At 48.2% G+C, this 19,789-nt stretch overlaps 1 protein-coding gene across 3 annotated transcripts in view; it reads left to right on the forward strand.

Moving 5' to 3' along the window:
• LOC121164247 (dynamin binding protein) overlaps positions 1-19,789 on the forward strand; it is a 64,435-nt gene that overhangs the window by 27,217 nt on the left and 17,429 nt on the right. For 2 of the 3 annotated variants that reach the window (XM_040992312.1, XM_040992314.1), the window contains 2 exons: positions 18,125-18,318; positions 19,433-19,532. In XM_040992312.1, the coding sequence (XP_040848246.1) occupies positions 18,125-18,318; positions 19,433-19,532 (294 nt within the window). Of the gene's footprint in view, positions 1-18,124; positions 18,319-19,432; positions 19,539-19,789 lie in introns of all 3 variants that reach the window. The other variant, XM_040992313.1, reaches the window with a different exon arrangement.

Here is a 19,789-nt window from a genome sequence, read left to right on the forward strand (position 1 = left end):
TTTTTTTTTCTCTGAAAGAAGGATTAAGTGACTTCTAAATTCCTTCCAGCTGAAAAAGTCCAATTTTCGGATTCCCTTCCCCCACACTGGTTCTGCAGTGAACTTTGTTTTCTATCTCTAGTTCCTTATTGTATTAAGCCTCCTAACTGGAATCAAAGTGCGTGTATTCTGTTTGGCTTAACAGCAGCCAGGCCCTTCTCCCTGGGGTGTTGTAATGTGCCCTATGATCTTGCTGTGCCCGACTCAGGTCCACCCAGTAACGTTTTCATTTTACAACTGTCTTTGTTTGTATTTGAGGTCTCAGCTGCTGAAAGTGTATTCGTGTTAGGTTAAGCAGGCATCCTTTGTATGCCCCTCATTTCCTCCCTGGCTGTATTAAAATCTTGGTCTTTAATAGAAACCTTTGTTTTTCTGACATTCTTTTTAGCCACCATACAATAAGATATGAACCACTTCCCTTGCTAAATGTCACTCAGTATTATGTAATTCCAGAAAAGACACTAGTGTTGGAGTTGGCCTGTTTGAGTTAAATTCTCAGCTTTGCCATGCACCAGTAATGTAACCTCAAATTACTTAACCTCTCTGAGCTTTAGATTCCCCATTTAAAAAGTAAGATGGTAATATATGTCACACAGTGAAAAGACACTTAATTGCAGGTCTGGGACATAGTAGATGCTCATTTATAGCCACCGCTTTGTAACTTTTCCTCCCAATTTCCTCCCTATTTCTATGTCACCCCACCAAGCCGTAACTTCGTGCTCCCTAAGCCCTTACCGGGCTTCAAGCTGACTGTCCTGCTGGATCACCTGTTCTTCCTCTCTGCTTCTCCTGCTTTTCCTCCTCCCACCCCCACCCCCCAGCCACAGCCTGGTCCTGGCAGCTCTCTCCCTACCAGTCCGGCTTCTCCTCCCCTGCTTTATCAGATCTATCTCTGCCACAGGCCTCCAGGGGTGGTGTGGGGGCAGGAATGTTATGGTTTTGCCCTTAGTCCCAGGGTGTGGCCCCTCTCCCGGGAGCTGATTCTCATTGCTGAGCTGTGGCTTCCTTGAGGTTTCAGGAGGAAGGTGGGCGTGTTGATGAAGGAACCCTGTAACTCAGAGCACCTGCCTCCTCAAGGTGCCTCCCATAGCAGCCAGGACTGAGGCTTGGGCTGGATCCCGCAGTCTCCTCACGGCCAGGTGCAGTTTGAAGGGGATTTCTGCACAGATTTTGGGGCTCCCTCTTCTACAGCTTCCTCTTTCCCAGGCTGTCCCCCTCAATCTAACCCCCTCAGTGCACCGGACTCAACGCTTTGGCTCCCACGGCCCCATCACAGATCCCCCCCTTGCTGGCTGCTTCCTTTTGCCTTATTCTTGCTTGCCAAAGGGAAAGGGATTGGTTGCCCTGAGGGGAAATTGGGTAAATATGAACCCTACCTAGCTTGGTTTTTTTGTTTTAAATCCAGACTCTCTCCAGTTTCTGCCTGCTTTTGGTTGCTTTCCAATGCCTGAATATTGTTATTGTTTGAATATCTTGTCCTGAATCATTCACAGTTATCAGCAGGGACGTCAGAACAATATAAGCTGTTGTGCCATCAGTAGAGAGTTGGCTGCAAGGTTTTGAATTTGCCAATAGCAAATCACTATGGTGGGAAAGTACACCAAATAAAGATACCTTTTCATTTCATTTCATCTCTCCACTTTTTGAGGCACTCTCGTGTGCACTGAGTCACAATGGGAAGTCTGGGTTACAATCACAAAATGTCTGAAAAGCACTCCAATGCACCCACTTGTCTTCTGTGTAACCAGAGAGCTCAGAGAAATTGAAATGTGTGTTCAGGTGACCCACCCAAGTGTTAGGTTAGGAACAGCATTTGGGTGTTTAGATGCCTGACCAACACTTTTGCTGCATCGCCACACTTGGAAGCTAGAAGCATGGCCAGAGATTCATTCCACGTAAATGAACTTGGAAGAGCAAACCGTACTGTTAGGGAGGTTGGTCAGGAGAAGCACAAGGAGGGACATAGCTGTGTCACGCAGCAGAGCCGCGGGTGGGGTGAGGTCTGGGAGAGACCTGGCGCTTGGTGTGGCAGAAGAACTGAGTGAATGTTGGGGGTTCAGGTGGGAAGCGCAGGAAGGGTACCGTCAGTGTCTTGCACATTCTGACGGTCGAGCTGAAGAACCCAAGGGATCTTCTGTGGTGTGTTTTCCCAGAAAAAGCCAAGGCAGCACAGTGGAGGCACATCTGATGGTGTTACCTACGCCTCTGAGATTCAGGTTTCTTTTCATTGCAAGCTTGTGGACATGGTTTCTCGGCAGCCACAGACTGTATTCGTTTGTTATCATTATGCCAGTGTGTTGGCATACCCCCTTTCCATGCGGTTCAACAAGTGTCTTAACAACTAGTTTTTTGTGGTTGGTATTATGCCAAGCATTAAGGTCTGTAGAGAAGGCTTCCCCTTTTCCCCACACATACTGGAGTTGGCTGATTGGGTGAAAAGACAAATGTAAAATATGAACAATTAGCTAAAGTACAGACATATACACCACAGGCAGTGAGTGCTATGAACAATCAGAAGGGAGGAAAATCAGTGTGTACTTGAGTCATTGGAAACCACTTCAGGGAGATGTTTGAACTTGGTAAAAACTTGCAGAAATAATGGGGTTGAGACAAGCAGAAAGAAATATGGGGGTGCTTTCCTGTTTGGGGAACCCATGTGAACAACCATATAGAGTTATGGTGGCATGGGAGAGTGTGAAGGAGGTGAAGAACCCAGTTGGAGAGGGAGAACTAGCAGTTCGAAGTCTTAGAAACCAGAAACGAGTTAGGATCTGACCTGAAGAAGGAGTCAGAGCTGAATTTGGGTGGTGTGGGTCATCCCCTTGGGTGTAATCCTGACAAGTGGGGGCAGATGACTTCCCGGAGAGCAGAGCAGGCATCTCAGAACTGGGCCGGGAGATGCCCACTGTTATAGGGCAGGAGGTAGGGGGAATGGCACCAGAACTTTTGGGGTCAGGAGAAAATCAGAATTTAGAGAGAATGGCCACCGTGTTGGATATCAAGGTTGCATATCCACTGGATTTGTGGAGGAGGCTGTTGACTGAGAATACATAATTCGTTGGGAAAGATTTAGAAGGAAATCTGGGGGAATGAGGCCATAAGGACTGACACGTAAACCGCTGTTAGGACAGTGTGAGCTCTGACCTTGGTGAAGGGACGTGGGGTTGAGCTCATCTGCACAAGCTCACTTTTTTTTATTAAAGGGTCTCAGTGATTGAAGATAAATAGGTGGGTAGGAGACAAGGAGCAGTAAATTTGAGGCCGTATTTCTTTCAAATTAGGAGGTAATTGAAGCTTCTGAGATAAGAAGGAATTCCTCCTCTGAGGTTAAAGTGTTCCGATCTGGCCAAGTCACATCCAGCCCAAGACCTTGCTTCTTGGGTTCATGAGCTGTATTCTTAAGGAACCACTTTCCTTTCCTTCTCAGGTTAGTTTTGCATGATGTTCCAGGAACTGTGAAGGAACACTGGTTGAGGAGTTCCCAGTCCCTGTATGAGCTGGAGATATCAGGGGAAGGCAAGACGTGGAGGGAGGATCTGTTGTCCTCCAGGGGCGCTCATTCTTTAGGGGCCTGAGGAGGTGCTATGGAGGAAGGCTACGTTAAGGCAGATAATTTGCAATGTCATGGCTTGTCCGGGTGGGAACTCAAAACCTGACACACCCACCGTGGCACCTCAGCATTTTACGAGTTGTTATTTACTGAGGAACAAGGAAGTGCCCATAGCTGTGCAGAAATGTCAGGTGGTCAGGCCAGAGAGGTGTGGCGGTGCTGGCAACGAGAGGCAGAGGAGACATCTTTTTTTTTTTTTTTTTTTAATAATCTTTCTTAGTTAATCAGAGTACAAAGGGTCAAGGGCTACAGGAAAGTGGGTAATACCATTGTTTCCACACTAACATCATCACTTTTTTCCCTTGTATCTGGGGTCAGAGGAGAAACAAAGGGAGAAGCCCCACTCATTCTCGCACCCATCCAGGGTTCCCGATGTGGGGCATGTTCTGAGGGTCCCACTCAAGCAGTTTTGATAGTTCAACTGTTCTGAATTGCTGCCAATCTTGCCGTTCCAATCACAATGAAATCTATTCAGAATCCACTGGCTGACATAGTCTTTTCATGGTTGGGGTTCTGAGATCAACAGTTCAGTTGGAGGGATCTCCAAGGAAACTTCTTCTGAGGTGATCCCAGACCTGATGCTTGTGTGTGCTTGCCAGTACAGGGTCCAGCACCATCCGCCTCCCCAATCAGCTGTGCACATGCTGGTGATTGCAATTGCTAGGTCAGTTCTGTTTCCAGCCTTGTCTTCCATGCAAACTGATGGGTGTTGTGGTCCAGCCCAATCCTGTCCACTTCATACTCGGCCCTCACGCAAACCAGTGGGAGCTGCAGCCTAGTTGGGGCGACTCCCCGTAACCCCCACCAGGCCTGCTCCCTACCCTGGTGCCCATGCATGCCAGTATGTACTGCAGACTTGTTCAGTCTGTCCCACATCCCATTTAGCTCTCATACATGTCAATGAGCATTGAAGCCTAGTTCAACCCAACCAACCCTACTATCCAGCCCACACACATACTGGCGGGTGCCTTTTTGTGTAGCCACCCCTGCCCATGTCCTGGTTTTCATACTCTCCAGTGGGTATAATAACCCAAGAGGGAGGTGCCCACTGTTTCCCTACTGGGCCACTCCCACTCCCGGATTATGCACTCTCCAGGTGGTTCTGGAGTTTAGCTTGACAGATTAAGCCCCAGTGCCAGCCTCTGCCAACTGATGCTGCCGTAAAGACCAACCAACCCTCACCCACTCTAATTTATGCTTGTACCAGTCAGAACAGTCAGCGAGCCTGACTTTTCCCTGATCTAGCTCACATGAGGCCCACAGGTGTTGTAACCCTGCCTGGTCTGGTCTGCCCCCACCGCAACTCACTCACCAGTGGAAGTGGTTGTCCGGCAGGGAAGCCCACATTCCCCCGGCCGGCCTTGCCCCTCCCTCCCTGGATCTCACATGTGCTGTTTGGGCTTTACGACCACATCTGGTACTGCTTACCCCACCTTGGCATTCTGTAATGTGTGCTGGTTTGTGTCACGACCGAACCTGGCCCGACCCACACACTGTTCTGGTGCTCGGATTCACCAGTGGATGATGTGAAAGGGTTCAGCCTGGTCTGCCCCTCACCTATGCCATATGTATGCCGGTGGGTATCTTGCTCTGGCCTGGTCTGGGTTGCTCCCTATCATAGTTCTTGCGCTCACCTGCAGGGACTGTGTGCCAACAGAGTTTCCCAAGCTCCTCCATCAGAACCTCTCCCTCTGCCAGATCTTGTGCATTCTGGTGGTTCCATGGGCCAGCCCTCCTTGCTAGTCTTCAATTCATTCCAGTTCTTACTGTCGGCTGTTTCAGCCCAGCCAAGGCTTGCAGAGGAGACATCTTTAGGCTCCGCAGTAGGGCAGTGTAACAAGAAACACCTTTCTTCTCGTCACAAACTGAGAGGAAATAATCAGTGAAATGGGTTCAGCAGCATGGTCTAGTGGCTCAAGTCCTCACCTTGAACACACCAGGATCCTATGTGGGTGCCAGTTCTCATTCTGGCAGCTCCACTTCCCATCCAGCTCCCTGCTTGTGGCCTGGGAAAGCAGTCAAGGACATCCCAAAGCCTTGGGACCCTGCACCCATGTGGGAGACCTGGAGGAGGTTCCTGGCTCCTGGCTTTGGATCGGTACAGTACCGGCCATTGCGGTCACTTGGGGAGTGAATCATCAGACGGAAGATCTTCCTCTCTCTCTCTTCTTCTCTGTATATCTGACTTTCCAATTAAAAAAAAAAAATCAGTGAAATGGATCAAGCTTCGCTGAATCTGAAGCACAGCATGGTTTTCTGCAGCACTAGGAGGGAGGTTGCCCATTAAACCAGAACATGCTGTTGGTTTCAGAGATGATAGCGTATGTGGGAGAATGTGCATTTCAGCACCTGCTGACTCGTGGGGACCTGCAGTGATGCTCAGTCACGCACACTGTGGAGCTCCTCTGGCTCGTTCCTCTGTGGCTTGTGGTCAGGGAACTCGCTGTTCTCCAGCCCTACCCCATCTCCCTTAGATTGGAATCCTGCCTTACTCCTCTGCGTTGATTGAAATCCTAAGCGAGGGTGGCAGCTGTAGTAGTTAAGGCCGACAGAAGTTAGGATTACCTGGTGATTTCCTAAAATCTTTGTGTAATATCTCTTATCACAATCATGGCAGAGCTTGCTGCTTGCTAATGGTTGCTGTCTATGCAGTGCTACTCACGGTGCTCATTAAGGATACGCTGGGTATGTGGAACGGATCAGCTGAATCCAAGCTCCATGGTGACAGTGAGTTAGATGGGGTTTCCAGGATCTAACGTGGAATTATGACAGATGCTCAGTAACTATTTGTTGCCGAGCAGAATATTTTATATTGGGAACCAGAGAATGTGTAACAAAAGGTAAATGGCAGGGCCAGCATTGTGGTACAGCAGGTTAAGCCTCCGCTTGTGATGCTGGCATCCCACATTGGAGCAGCTGTTCTGAGTCCCAGCTGTTCTGCTTCCAATCTGGCTCCCTGCGAATGCTCCTGGCAGTGCAATGGAAGAAGGCCCAAGTATTTGGATCTTTGGCACCCACACGGGAGACCAGACTAGAGCTCCATGTTCCTGACTTTGGCCTGGCCCAGCCCTAGTGGCTGTTACCATTCAGGGAGTGAACTAGCAAGCAGATGATCTCTCTCTGTCACTTTGCCTTTCACATCAACATATATACTTTTTAATGTGAATGGCAAGGGTTATCTTCGTTTGCCAGTTGAGAAGTAACATTTAAGAGAAAAGAGTAATCCAAGGAGCAGAGAAGCTTGAGACAGACAGTGGGTGAGCAGCAGGTTGGGAAGGTGCAGACACAGCAGGGCTTGCCTTGTTCAGGTAGTGATAAGGATCATGCAGCTGTGTGGTTCCATGACAGCGGCACGTGTGCGGTGCTCTGGGCTTGTGGGAAGGAAATGGCTAACTGGGGAGTCCAGAGGGGCCTCACGGGCTAACAGCTTGATACTCCCTGTGGACCCAGTGAGAAGCTAATGAGCTCTCAGAGGAGGAAATGAAGTCAAATATTGGGATTTTTTTAAGATTTATTTATTTTTATGGAGAGGCAGAGAGGAAGATCTTCTGTCTGATGGTTCCCTCCCCAAGTGACTGCAACAACTGGGGCTATGGCAATCCAAAGCCAGGAGCCAGGAACTTCTAGGTCTCCCATGCGGGATCAGGGTCCCAAGGCTTTGGGCTGTCCTCGACTGCTTTTCCGAGGCCACAAGAAGGGAGTTGAATGGGAAGTTGAGGCTTCCAGGGTTAGAACTGGCGCCCATGTGGGATCCCGGCACGTTCAAGGCGAGGACTTTAGCCACTAGGCTACTGTGCTGGCCCCCAAATATTGGGATTTTTGAACTGGAACCAAAGGGTGCAACTCCTTTGTTACACACTCAAAAAAAAAAAAGAAAAAAAAGGTATTAGCAGGAAGCTGGATTGGAAGCAGAACAGCTGGGACTTGGAACTATTGCTCCAGTGAAAGATGCTGGCGTCATAGGAAGTGGCTTAACCTGCACCGCAATGTTGGCTCCACTGTTTAACTTTTGATATGTGCATTCTGGTTGCCAAAATACAGTGTCCAGGACCACACAGGTCAGAAAGAGGCAGGGCAGGAGCTCAGGTTTTTGACCTCTAGTCTGAAAGCTTCATTCTTTTAAAAATTAAAAAAAACTTTAAAAAGCACTATTTGAGAAGCAGAGAGACAGAGACAGGCAGATAAAGCTGCTGGCTGCAGATTCTGTCCCCAAACACCTCTGAGGATTGGGGCATAAGCCCGGAAGCAGGTCTGTGTGGGTGGCAGGGACCCAGCCACTTGAATCGTCTCCCAGACCTCCTAGGGCACACAGTAGCAGGAAACTAGACTTGGAAGCAAACCTGGAAATGCATCCCAGCTCCCGCAGTATGGGATGTGGCCGTCTCAAGTGGCCAAGAGCCCCCTGGGCAAGTGCTCTGTGCACAGCCCCTGCTGGACTCACGGGCTGGTGGCAGCTACACATTTAGCCCCAGAAATCAGAGCCACGGGATAAAGCATCTTCACTCACATCCTAAATGCAATAAAAGTTTATCATCGAAATAATTGGGTCTCACTTGGAAATGCAAATAAATTCTGGCAAGATACACTATTGATGTGCTTCAAACTGAGATTTCTTTAAATATTTTTTTTTTGTATTATTATTGGAAAGTCAGATATACAGAGAGGAAGATCTTCTTTCCATTGATTCACTCCCCAAGCAGCCAAAACGGCCAGAGCTGCTGCGATTCGAAGCCAGGAGCCTGGAGCCTCCCATTGGTCTTCCACACAGGTGCAGGGTCCCAAGGCTGTGAGCCATCCTCCACTGCCTTCCCAGGCCACAAAGAAGGAATTGGATAGCAAGCGGGGCTGCTGGGATTAGGTTCCCATATGGGATCCTGGCACATGCCATGCAAGGACTTTAGTCACTAGGCTACTGCTCCTGGCCCACTGAGAAGATCTTTTTTTTTTTTTTTTTTAAGATTCCTTTATTTGAAGTGCAGAGTGATGGAGATAGAAACAGAATCTTGCCTCTGCTGACTTCCTCCTCAAATGCCCATAGCAGCTAGGGCTGAGCTAGGGCTGAGCCAGTTTCTAGTCCAAAGCCTGGGATGCCATCCCAGTCTCCCAATGTGGCCGGCTCAGGCGCAGTAGCAGCATGCTGGGTTGGAAGCTGAATATCGGGGACGTGAACCGTTCGTTGTTCAGATCCAGAATGTTGGCACCATACTTGGCATGGTAAGGGGTGGCTTAATTGGCTGGGCCTCATTCTCTGCCTGAAATGGCTTCAGCTACGTAAGAAAAGTAATTGATGGGTTCAGTTGCTTTTTTTTTTTTAAGCTTTTATTTATTTTGATTGGAAGGGCAGATTTACAGAGAGAAGGAGAGACAGAGACAAAGATCTTCCAGGTGCTGGTTCACTCCGCAAGTGGCAGCAACAACTAAAGCCAAGTCGATCCATAGCCGGTAGCCAGGTGCTTCTTTTAGGTCTCCCAAGCAGGTGCAGGGTCCCAAGGCTTTAGTTCGTCCTTGACTGCTTTCCCAGGTCACAAGAAGGGAGCTGGATGGGAAGTGGAGCAACTGAGACATGAGCTGGCGCCCATATGGAGTCGTGGGTGAGGATTTAACCACTGAGCCATTGCACCAGGTCCTGAATAGTTTTTAACAAAATAGTTAACTATAAATGATCAATGATTGTCCCTTGGAAATATCTTTGATATACTGGATCAATTCATTTAACTATAGCCTAAACAGTGCTTCAGTTAATTTTGTTTCATAGCATTCTTCCGTTCCACAGATTGATACCTTGGTCATTGACCTGATTCATTCATTCACATGCACATAACTCTACGTAGTCTCTGTTTAACCCCACTTGTCTTACTGCTCCTCGAGTCAGGTCGCGAAACATCTTACAGAAGGTTCTAGGCGCACTCTGAACTTTCTGTGCCCTTGTCTATTCTCCCAGCACTTTGCTTAAAATATTTTTATTGAATATTCTTACATTTTTATAATTAACATTTTTTCTTTTTCTTTTTTAAATTTTATATAATTAACACTTTTCATGGGATCCTAATTCAGACCATCTACTGGGGTGGGCACACAGTTACAGAAAATCAATAAAAGACCAGAGAAGGGGAGGATCCAGGAGATGGATAGAGTGTAGTGGGCCAAGCTGCCTCCTTACAAGGCTGGCATCCAGTATCGGCGTGCCAGTCTGAATCCAAGCTTCTCCACTTCTGATCCAGCTTCCTGCCAGTGTACCTGGGAGGTCAGCAGATGGTGACTCAGGTGCGTGGGCCTCTGCACTCCTGTACAAGACCAGGATGGAGTCCCTGGCTTTGGCCTGGCCGCAGTGGTTGCAGCCATTTGGGGGAATGAAGCAGTGGGTAAAAATTCTCTTTTCTCTCTCTTACTCTGCCTTTCAGATAATTTTTTTAAAATTATTATATATTTCAGATTAACCTAAAGCAAGGAGTTTTAATGTTTCCAGCACAAAGAAATGATGTCTAAAGAGATGGATGTACTAACTGCCCTGATAGGATCATTATTGCCTTATAAAGATCTAGCAAATAGCACACTGCACCTCACACATGCCTAAAACTGTTATGTGTCAGTATGTGATGAGAGCAGGTAGAAGGAATAAAAAGTGAAGCTCCCACTGTAAAGTTAAAGAAAAATCTGGTTTTATAGTATAAGATGGAAAAATAGCCAGAGGGTCAATAGACAAGCAACTTTTGCAACCCCCCTGTAGCACTGCTTTTTTTTTTTTAAAGACATATATATTTCTTTAAAAGAATGATGGGGGAGGGGAGTTGAGAGGGATATTTCATCTGCCCACAGATCACTGGCCTAGTGTCTACAATGGCCAGGACTGGGTCAGGGCACAGCCAGGAGCCTGGAACTTCATCCTGGTTAGGTGAGTGGCAGGGCCTCCACGCTGGGTCCATCTTTCACTGCTTTTCCCAGGGCAGTAGCAGGGAGCTGGACTGAAAGAGTTGGAGGTGGCAGTTGTATCAGCTGAGCAGACCTCACCAGCCCGTATTTTTATTTTTACACAAAGCTTTGGAACCCCTGGAAGTTGGGACATTTGACACTCCCCCCCCCCCCCCCCCCCGCACCCCCAGAGTTCTTCCGACACCTTGATGGGGACCTGGCAGAGAGCATGGTGAGAAGCTTAGCACCGGGTCTCCCCGTGGAATCTTCCCACCGGGGTTTTACTCCAGCCGCTTGCAAAGGGGGCGGGCAGGCCTGAGCGGAAGCCCCCTGAAAGGTCTTTCAAGGTGCTGTTTAAATCTCACTCACCCCCAGAGCTTGTGATTCCGAAGGAGTCTGCCAAGAGCCCAGCAGAAAATTCCCAGGGTTAGGGTAAACTTTGCCTGCAGGCTTAAAGGTGGTGTGGAGGGAGAGCTGGGGGCTGGGTGGGCTGCGCTGGGCTGAGGGAATAAGGAAAACCAGGATTTAGGCTTCCTCCTGGCCGGTCTGGGGAGAAGGTCCCTGTACACCGCTGGCTTGGGGTGGATTGCTTCTCCGGCAGCTGTGTTTCTACCCCCTTCCCTGCTCCCCTCCTGCTCTCCCGCCCCTCTTTGCTGTTCTTCTCTTGGTTTCTTTTTCTTCCTTTTTTTCTACAAACTGTTGTTTCCGCAGTGGTTTGTCACTTTTATTATTATTATTAGTTTAGGTCACAAAAGAAACCTCAGATCATTAAAAAGCTTGGAAGGTTGAAATGGATTAATAGGATGGATGAGAGCAGAATATCCTGATTTTGCAGCAGGGTTTTCCCACTTTATTATTCTGTCCTAAAGCTATTAAATGCTCATCTTTGAAATATTAGAAAAGAGAGTGAGTGAAAAGAAAAGGAGAAAATTACAATTTTCTTCAACACTGTTTCCTTTTTTTAAGATTTATATTTTATTTTTATTGCAAAGGCAGATATACAGAGAGGAGAGGGGACAGAGACAAAGATCCTTTTGTCTGTTGATTCACTCCCCAAGGGGTCACAATAGCTGGAGCTGAGCCAATCTGAAGCTAGGAGCCCGGAGCCTCCACCGCGTCTCCCACGCAGGTGCAGGATCCCAAAGCTTTGGGCTGTCCTCTACTGATTTCCCAGACCACAACCAGGGAGCTGGATGGGAAGCAGGGCTTCCGGGATTAGAACCGGTGCCCATATGGGATCCCGGTGTGTACAAGGTAAGGGACTTTAGATGCTAGGCCGCCATGCCAGGCCCTCAACACTCTTTCCTTTTAAAATACATACAGTTTGGGATGGCTGCTGGATATGCCTGCACACCATATATGAGGACCTTTGTTTGAGTCCTGATTCTGTCCCCAATTCCAGCTTCCCGCTGTCACCTTGAGAGGCAGCAGGTAGTGGCTGAAGCACTTGGGTCCCTGCTGCCCACACAGGAGACCTGAATTGACTTTTGGGCTCTTGGCTTTGGCCTCGCTCAGGCCCTGTTGCTGTAATCATTTGGAGAGTGGGTTGACAGAAGGCAGTTGTGTGTGCGTGCGCGTGCATGAGTCCTGCCTTTCAAATAAAATGAAAATAAATCCATGAATACTTGTTTTTTTTTGAAAGTCGGTTCTTGAGACACCTGCATCTCCTCTCATTTCGGGTGTCCTGGGTTTGAATCTGGCATTCCTTCCAATTCCAGCATCCAGCTGCTCAGGAGCTCCCGAGGAGGCAGCCAGGGCTGGCTTAACCCTCCCCCAAATACCAGATCCTTCCTTAAGGTCAACTCTGATGAAACGGGTATGTTTGCTTTCCAGTCCTTTCCCACATGCTTCCTTAGTGTTTACGTGTGTGGAAAGATTCCTTTCTGTCAGATTCCCTCTCTTTTCCCGTTTCTTTCTCTTCATTGTGTGATAAAAGTTCAGATCTTTTTAAAATGCAAATATTTGCAAGACTGCAATAGGGCGCAGGCCTCCACAGCCTTGGTGGCTTCAGGGTTAGGGATGCAGGCAGGAGACCTCCAGCCAGGGAGAGCCCCACCTGGCCAGGCACAGGGACTGCGAAGAAAGGCCCGGGGGCGGACAGCCGGCAGGTGCTGCTCATTTTACAGTTACTCTTTGATCACAAGATGTGGATTGGCTGTGGCAGTTTCCCTGAAAGCCAAGGCTGAAGAGGGGAGAAGAGATGACGATCTCAGGTTAGGAGCACTGCGGATAGTATTTGAGGGTGTTAGGACTTGGGAAGGAAGCCAGGCAGTGGAAGGTGTCTACCGTTCAGTCCAGCAGGCGAGCATTCCAGCTCCAGCGTTTGGAACCAGCCCTCCAGCTGACTGGGGCGATTCATATGTAAATAGGCAAAGCCTTGGGGGGGAAATACCGACCCTATTCAAAGGATTTCAGGGGGTTGAGGAGCATTCCAGAGAGCTCTGGGAAGCTTCTGCCCAGCACGCTGACCCTCGGCCCCGCACGTCCGCCTGCCCGCCCGCTGCAGACGAGTGCTGCAGGTACATCCTGGGGTTGGGGGTGGGTGGACCTGCACAGCCTCTGGGTCCCTGCCCCAGGGTGGCTCAGGGAGACACCAGCTTCCCAAGGAGGGGGACACTAATTTGTCCTGCAGCTTGAAAGCATGTGCAGGAAGGCTTAGAACTTTGGGAAATGGACCTGGTACATCCACCTGAGTGGAGTCTGGGGTACCCTAAGAGGACATGAACTCAGGGGCTGGGGACCTCAGCGGGAAGAGGAGGGACGGCGGCCAATAAAGGCCACGACTCAGGGCTGTTTCCCGGAGTGGTTCGGTGAAATCAGCCCCCCGCTCCCTAAAGCCTGCAGGGCTTTGCTGGGAAGAAAGTGGGGGCTCAGCTGCACGTGTGATTGATACTGGGCCGCTCTCCCTGTGCCTGCTGACCTCTCAGCTTGGCTATTGTGCTAGAGAAGCAGGATTGTAGGACCCCTGCACGCGGCCCTCTCTGCTCCAGGCCTCTGTTCCTTGGCCTGGTGCAGAGGGTGTTGTCTGGCCTTGCTGTGGGATAGGGGCTACCTCTGGTTGAGTGGCCGACTTGGGTAATTCCCTCACAGCTCTGCCCAGCAGCTATTAGGACCCTCGTTTGATAAGGAAATGGAGAGAAATCATGGGGAGGCGGGGGATTGCATTCTTCGGTGTCCACTGCTGCCCCCTCTCACTTGCCTGTCCCAGATACTAAAACCCGAGGCCAGAGTAACTTCCTAGAATGTCTGTGGAGTAAAGCAAAAGCAACTGTGCATTCAGTCATTTCAAGCAAGATACTTATGTAGCTTAATGCTTGGAAACTCTAAGCAGTGGTTCATATGTGGATCTTGAAGATCAACTGTAGCTTCTGAGACTCCCGGGCTCCCGTTAAGATCACAGGTTCCTGGGTCCCACCCAGGTTTGTTGGATCAGAGTCTTGGGGGTGATACCCAGGAAACTGCAGTTTAGCAAACACATGTCCCAGGGGTTTCTAATAACACCCAAGTGGTTTTGTTCTTAAAGGCTCTTCAATAATTTATAAATCCCATCTGCAAAGGAGAGGGGGGAGTATTGGCAGCTTAAGATAATTTTTACTATTTATTTCCCCATTTTATAAATAAATCCTGTTCAGATTCTTAATGTAGGCTGCTGGCTTCAGATTAATAAGTGCGTGCTTATCTGTACTTAATCCCTTCCAAAGCTGTAATTAATAGAACCTCGATCCCCAGGAGAGAACATTTTCTGAGGAATTTTTAACATTTGAGGCACATTTGATCTTTTGTGGTTAAGATCTGAATTAGACAATAAATCCACAATAAGATGTGGATTTAATTATATTTAGGTTGTAATTCAAGAACTGCCATTTACTCCTTGCTTGACCCCACGCAAGTTGGTCAGCCTCTCTCAACTTAGGTTTTCTTATCTATTAATCGCAAATAATAACACCCACTTCAAAGCTTAGGTGTGCTAAGTGAGTTCAGAGACGTGATCTCTAAAGTGCTTGGCTTTAGAATTCAGCAAATAGATTGCTTTTCTCAGTTTGCCACCAGTGAGACCACACTGGGACCAAGTGCCATTAAAAAGAAATTTTACATTAGTTACACTTTAGATGGTTGCCATGTAATGACGTTTTGACCACTTACGACCTGCATGTTATGACAGTAATTCTGCATGTAGAATGACAGTCTAGTGATGGACTCAGCCACCTTGGTTTGTGTAAACAGGAGTGGAATTGCCTGACAACACATTGCAGAACTTACGCCATACTTAAATGACACATGAATGTAATTAAGAGTCAGAATTTAGCACTGTGATGAAATTAGTTATGCTTGACATTTTGCCATTCATTCTAGCAAAGAAGTTCAAAAATACTTCACATTGTTTTCTTGAATGTTATTTGAAATAATAAGAAATTTACAGAAAATTGCAGTTGTTCAAAGGACTTCCAGTGTACCCTTTCCTAAGAGTTCCCAGTGGTTAAAATTTTGATGTTTCCATTTTCATTCCCTCTCCGAACCCTGTGAGTGTAGGGTTTTTTTCCCCAAGCTCATCAAAGTGTACCACATATACCCTTCATGTCGGTGTAGACGAACATGGGTACTCTCTTATGTGATTACAATTGTTTGCCAGTTAAGAAAAATTCAAGGTCGATTTAATTATGTGTGAGATTTCCTGTGTAGAGTCCAGTGTTCTATATTAGAGGCAAGTTACAGTGATGTAGAGAGATTTTCTGTCCATTGGTTTGGGAGGACTGGGCCAGTCCAACGCCAGGTGGCTCATGGGGGTGCTGGGGCCAAGCATTTGAGCATCTTCTGCTTTCCAAGGTGCATTAGCAGGGAGCTGGACTGGAAGCGGAGCAGCCAGAACTCAAATCTGTGCCCAAATAGGAGCAGGTGCTACAGGCAGCAGCTTAACTAATTCACCACATACCGGCTTCTGTCCATTGTTGTTTTTTTTGTGGCAAAATTTGCTCTGAACTAGAATCTGGGGAATAGCATTGCACAGCATGTCCCGTGATATTTCACTGGGAATGATTCTTTGGGGCGTGTTTTTTTTTTTAAGATTTATTTATTTTTATTACAAAGTTAGATATACAGAGAGGAGGAGAGATAGAGAGGAAGATTTTCCATCTGATGATTCACTCCCCAAGTGAGCTCAAAGGTCGGCGCTGTGCACATCCGAAGCCGGGGATCAGGAACCTTCTCCATGTCTCCCACGCGGATGCAGGGTCCCAAGGCTTTGGGCCGTCCTTGACTGCCTTCCTGGGTCACAAGAAGGGAGCTGGATAGGAAGCAGAGCTTCCGGGATTAGAACCAGCACCTATAAGGGATCCTGGCGCGTTTAAGGCAAGGACTTCAGCCACTAGTCCACGCAGCTGGGCCCTCGTGATTGTTTTTTAAGATGTATTTTATTTATTTGAAAGGAGCCAGGGGCTCCTTCTTGGGGTCTGTGTGGTGCCGGGGTCATCCTCTGCTGGTTTCCCAGGCATGTAAGTGAAGAGCTGAATCTGAAGTGGAGCAGCTGGGATTTGAACCCATCCCTTGAGGAATGCTGGCACTGCATATGGTGGTTTAACTTGCTGCCCCACAACACTGGACCCAAGTGGGTGATTTTTCTCTTCTATTATTTTTATGCATTGGCATTCTAACTAAACAAAAGCTTTCTTTTCTCCCCTGTTATCAGTGTGATACAGACTGGCATGTTATCAGGTCGATTACATTGCTGTACCTAGTTATTTTGATTCTGAAATTGTGCCACGTGGATCAGTGGGAGCCCCTTCTCCCAGTGGCTCTGTGCCCTTTGACAAGCACAGCCTTCTTTTGCCACAGATGCTTCAGGCTTAGCCATGCATTCCGACTCTGGAACTAGCCATATCTCCCCTGTGGTCTGCACTGTGGCGTAGCACGTTAAGGTCCCATCTGCAGCACCAACATTCTAAATGGGTGCTGGTTCAAGACCCTGGTATTTCACTTCTGACCTAGCTTCCCAGTATGTGCCTGGAAAAGCAGCAGAGGACAGACCAACTGTGTGGGCTCCTGCACTCACATGGGAGACCTGTACGAAACTCCCGGCTCCTGGCTTCAGACTGGCCCAGCCTTGGCTGTTGTGGCCATGTGGAGAGTGTACCAGCTATTGAAAAACCTCTCAATTCTCTGCCTCTCTCTGACACACAGTCTATAACTGCCTTTCAGATAAGCAAAATGAATCTTTTTTTTTCTTTAAGAACTCCACTCCCTTTTACTGAGAAGGATTTTGAGAAACTGCAGTCTAGGTTGTACTCTAAACATACACATGCGCACACACACACACATACACACGCGCGCACACACACACACAAACAGTGGATTCCTACATTCCTCGAGCAAGGGCAGTTGGGAAGATTTTGGAGAATGAAATCTGTGAAAGCGTAGCATTACACGTTAGTTCCCTAAATAGCTTAAGTATTTGTGGTTTTGCTTCTTAGATCTCATCCTGCTTAGAATTATTAGTGTATTTAAGTGGAACTGAAGAAATTTGAAAGACACTAAGCAGAGACCGGTCCCCCTGCAGAATTTTTAGAGTGTGATGTTAATTTCTCTCATACTGTATCTATATAATAGGTAATTTTAAAAACTAATGACACAAGGTATGTATTTTGTTCCCACTTTTAGAGTTACATGGTCTATTTTGTAGAGTTTTAAATTGCAGGTGTAATTGAGGAACTCTGTGGATAGTCTGTAACCGTCTCCAAGTACATTTCAAGTGGCAGGCCTGCCATGAATCTCCATTAATGTTTTGATAGGGAGGATCTGTGTTTGACGTGCTTACAGGAGGGACTGCGTGAAGCTTGAGTTTTAGGATGGTGGGGGTGGGAATATGAATGAAAGGATGGGTTCTGTGGGAAGCCCCCCGAGCTCAGGTGGGCCCTGAGCCTTGGCAAGTCAGTTCGTGTACATGTTTTTGACATGCTGTGGTGATACTTTTGGTCTCCTGCATGACCTTGCTGCTGCTGAGGTTGTGGGACAGGTTTTCCATCTGGTGAAGTGAGAGCAGTTGATTAGGAACACCCCTTGCCGCTATCTCCTCTCAAAACGGCCAGCTGCTCCTTTGTAAAACAATAAAAGAAATTATTTCAGAGTTGCAGAGACAGGGAGAGGGAGATTGTCTGTCTGCTGGTTTACCCCCATAAATGGCCACAACAGCCAGGCCTAAACCAGCAGCCCAGAGCTGCTTCCAGGTCTCCCATGTGGGCAGCCAGAGCCCATCATTTGCTGCTTTCCCTTAGAAGAGGGTGGGATTGTAAGTGGAGCAGCTGAGACTTGTACCAGTGCCCATATGGCATGCCAGCATCCCAGGCAGTGGCCTCACCCACAGTGCCAGCCCCATGTGGGATGGTACCACACAGTCCAAGCTCCCTCTGTGGGAGCAGCTGTCTGAATCCCAGCTCTGTTCCCATCTAGGACCGACCATGTGGCCGGGTTCCTGGTGGCCAACGATAGTGAAGCCTTTGGCTCCAAGGAATGTGTTCTCTTGGGCCAGGCCCCACCTGCACAGCAGGGCTGTGACATTCCTGTCTTTCCCTCTAGAAATGACGCTGCTCTCCTCCCAGTCTTGCTCGTTGGCAGCCCCTGCTGCAGCTGTGTCCACAGAGAACCCGGAGCAGAGGATGCTGGAGAAGAGAGCCAAAGTGGTGGAAGAACTTCTTCAGACGGAAAGAGACTACATTCGGGATCTGGAGATGTGTATTGAGCACGTCATGGTACCGCTGCAGCAGGCCCAGGTAGGAACCACGGACACAGCTTGACCTTGAACGTGGGGCCCAAGCCTTGAGCTTCAGCAGGTGGGAGCCTTCACTTCAGAGAATTCCTGGGTTTGAAATAGAGGCTGCAGCTGCTGTTACTGCTCTTAATGCAAGGGCCTGTAACTTAGCAGGTCCACTCTTTTGTTTTAGATTGATTGATTGATTGATTTGAAAATCAGCTGCAGGGAGAAAAGCAGAGCTCTTCCATCCACTGGCTCATTTCCCAAATGACTAACAATTAGGACTGAACTAAGCCAAAGTCAGGAGCTAGAAACTACTTGCAGGTCATCCATGTGGGTGATGGGGGCTTAAGCACGAGGGCCATCTTTTGCTGCTTTTCCCAGGCCGTCAGCATGGAGCTGGATCAGGAGTGGAGGAGCCAGGACATGAACTAGTGTCTGTATGGGATGTCAGCACTGCAGGTGCTAACTGTACCTGCTGTGCCACAATGTTCGCCCGAGCAGCTCCGCTCTTAGCCTGCCATGCTTACCACACCAACGCCCAGGACATGTCCTGTTTGAATTGTTTCCACTGGGCAGGTTGGGTGATTATGTAACAGAGTTTGAGATGATGGGTTTCCTGGTTCTAACACCTGCCCACAGAGTTTATTCAGGCAGCCTTTGTGTTAGCACTGGCACGAATGAGGGCAAACCTAGTGGTTGTGAATAGAAAGAAAAAATGGAATAATATCTCAAGGATTTCCAGTCTTCATTTTTTGTTGCTCACTCCCAGGGCCTTGCTTGGAGCTATACACTTAGGGCATTCATACCCGAGTACTAAAGTCAGGCGTGGGCAGGGCCAGCAGGTTTTAGATGCTGCATGGGGGTAGTGTCTCAGTGTGATGACTGCCCACTGTGGTCCCATCATCAGTTTGCTAAGATGGAGGAGGAGCTGAGAGTAGTTGGATGGAGGCCAAAGTTGGATGCCACTAAGGATAGTGTTTCATGTTTTTATTCCGGAAACCTCATGCAAGTGAATGAAGGAAGTAACCTTGAGTGAGTGTTGTACGATTCTTGAGGCAGTATCCCTAATGTGAGTAACATGTTACTAATTTCTTTTCCATGTGTCTTCATGTTTTTCTTCCCTTTCTCAGGTACCAAACATTGATTTTGAGGGACTTTTTGGAAATATGCAGATGGTGATCAAGGTCTCAAAACAGTTGTTGGCTGCTCTGGAAACCAGCGATGCTGTAGGTACGCGCTCATGCCTTCACGGGTGGCCTGGAGCTGGGGGAGGCCTCTTTGAGACTGAGCAGTAACAGGGGGAAGAGGGCCCATGCCTCTCCTTCGAGCCCAGCCTGCCTTGAGAGAATGCCGAGTTCAGGAATAGAAGTTGGGTTAAAGGCAGATTTACACAGAGGAGGAGACGCGGATCTTCTATCTGCTGGTTCATTCCCCAAGTAGTCATAATTGCCAGAGCTGAGCCAATTTGAAGCCAGGAGCTTCTGGGT

This window comes from Ochotona curzoniae, unplaced genomic scaffold (assembly GCF_017591425.1).
Source record: "Ochotona curzoniae isolate NIBS_2020 unplaced genomic scaffold, NIBS_Ocur_1.0 contig_66, whole genome shotgun sequence".
NCBI classification, from domain to species: domain Eukaryota; kingdom Metazoa; phylum Chordata; class Mammalia; order Lagomorpha; family Ochotonidae; genus Ochotona; species Ochotona curzoniae.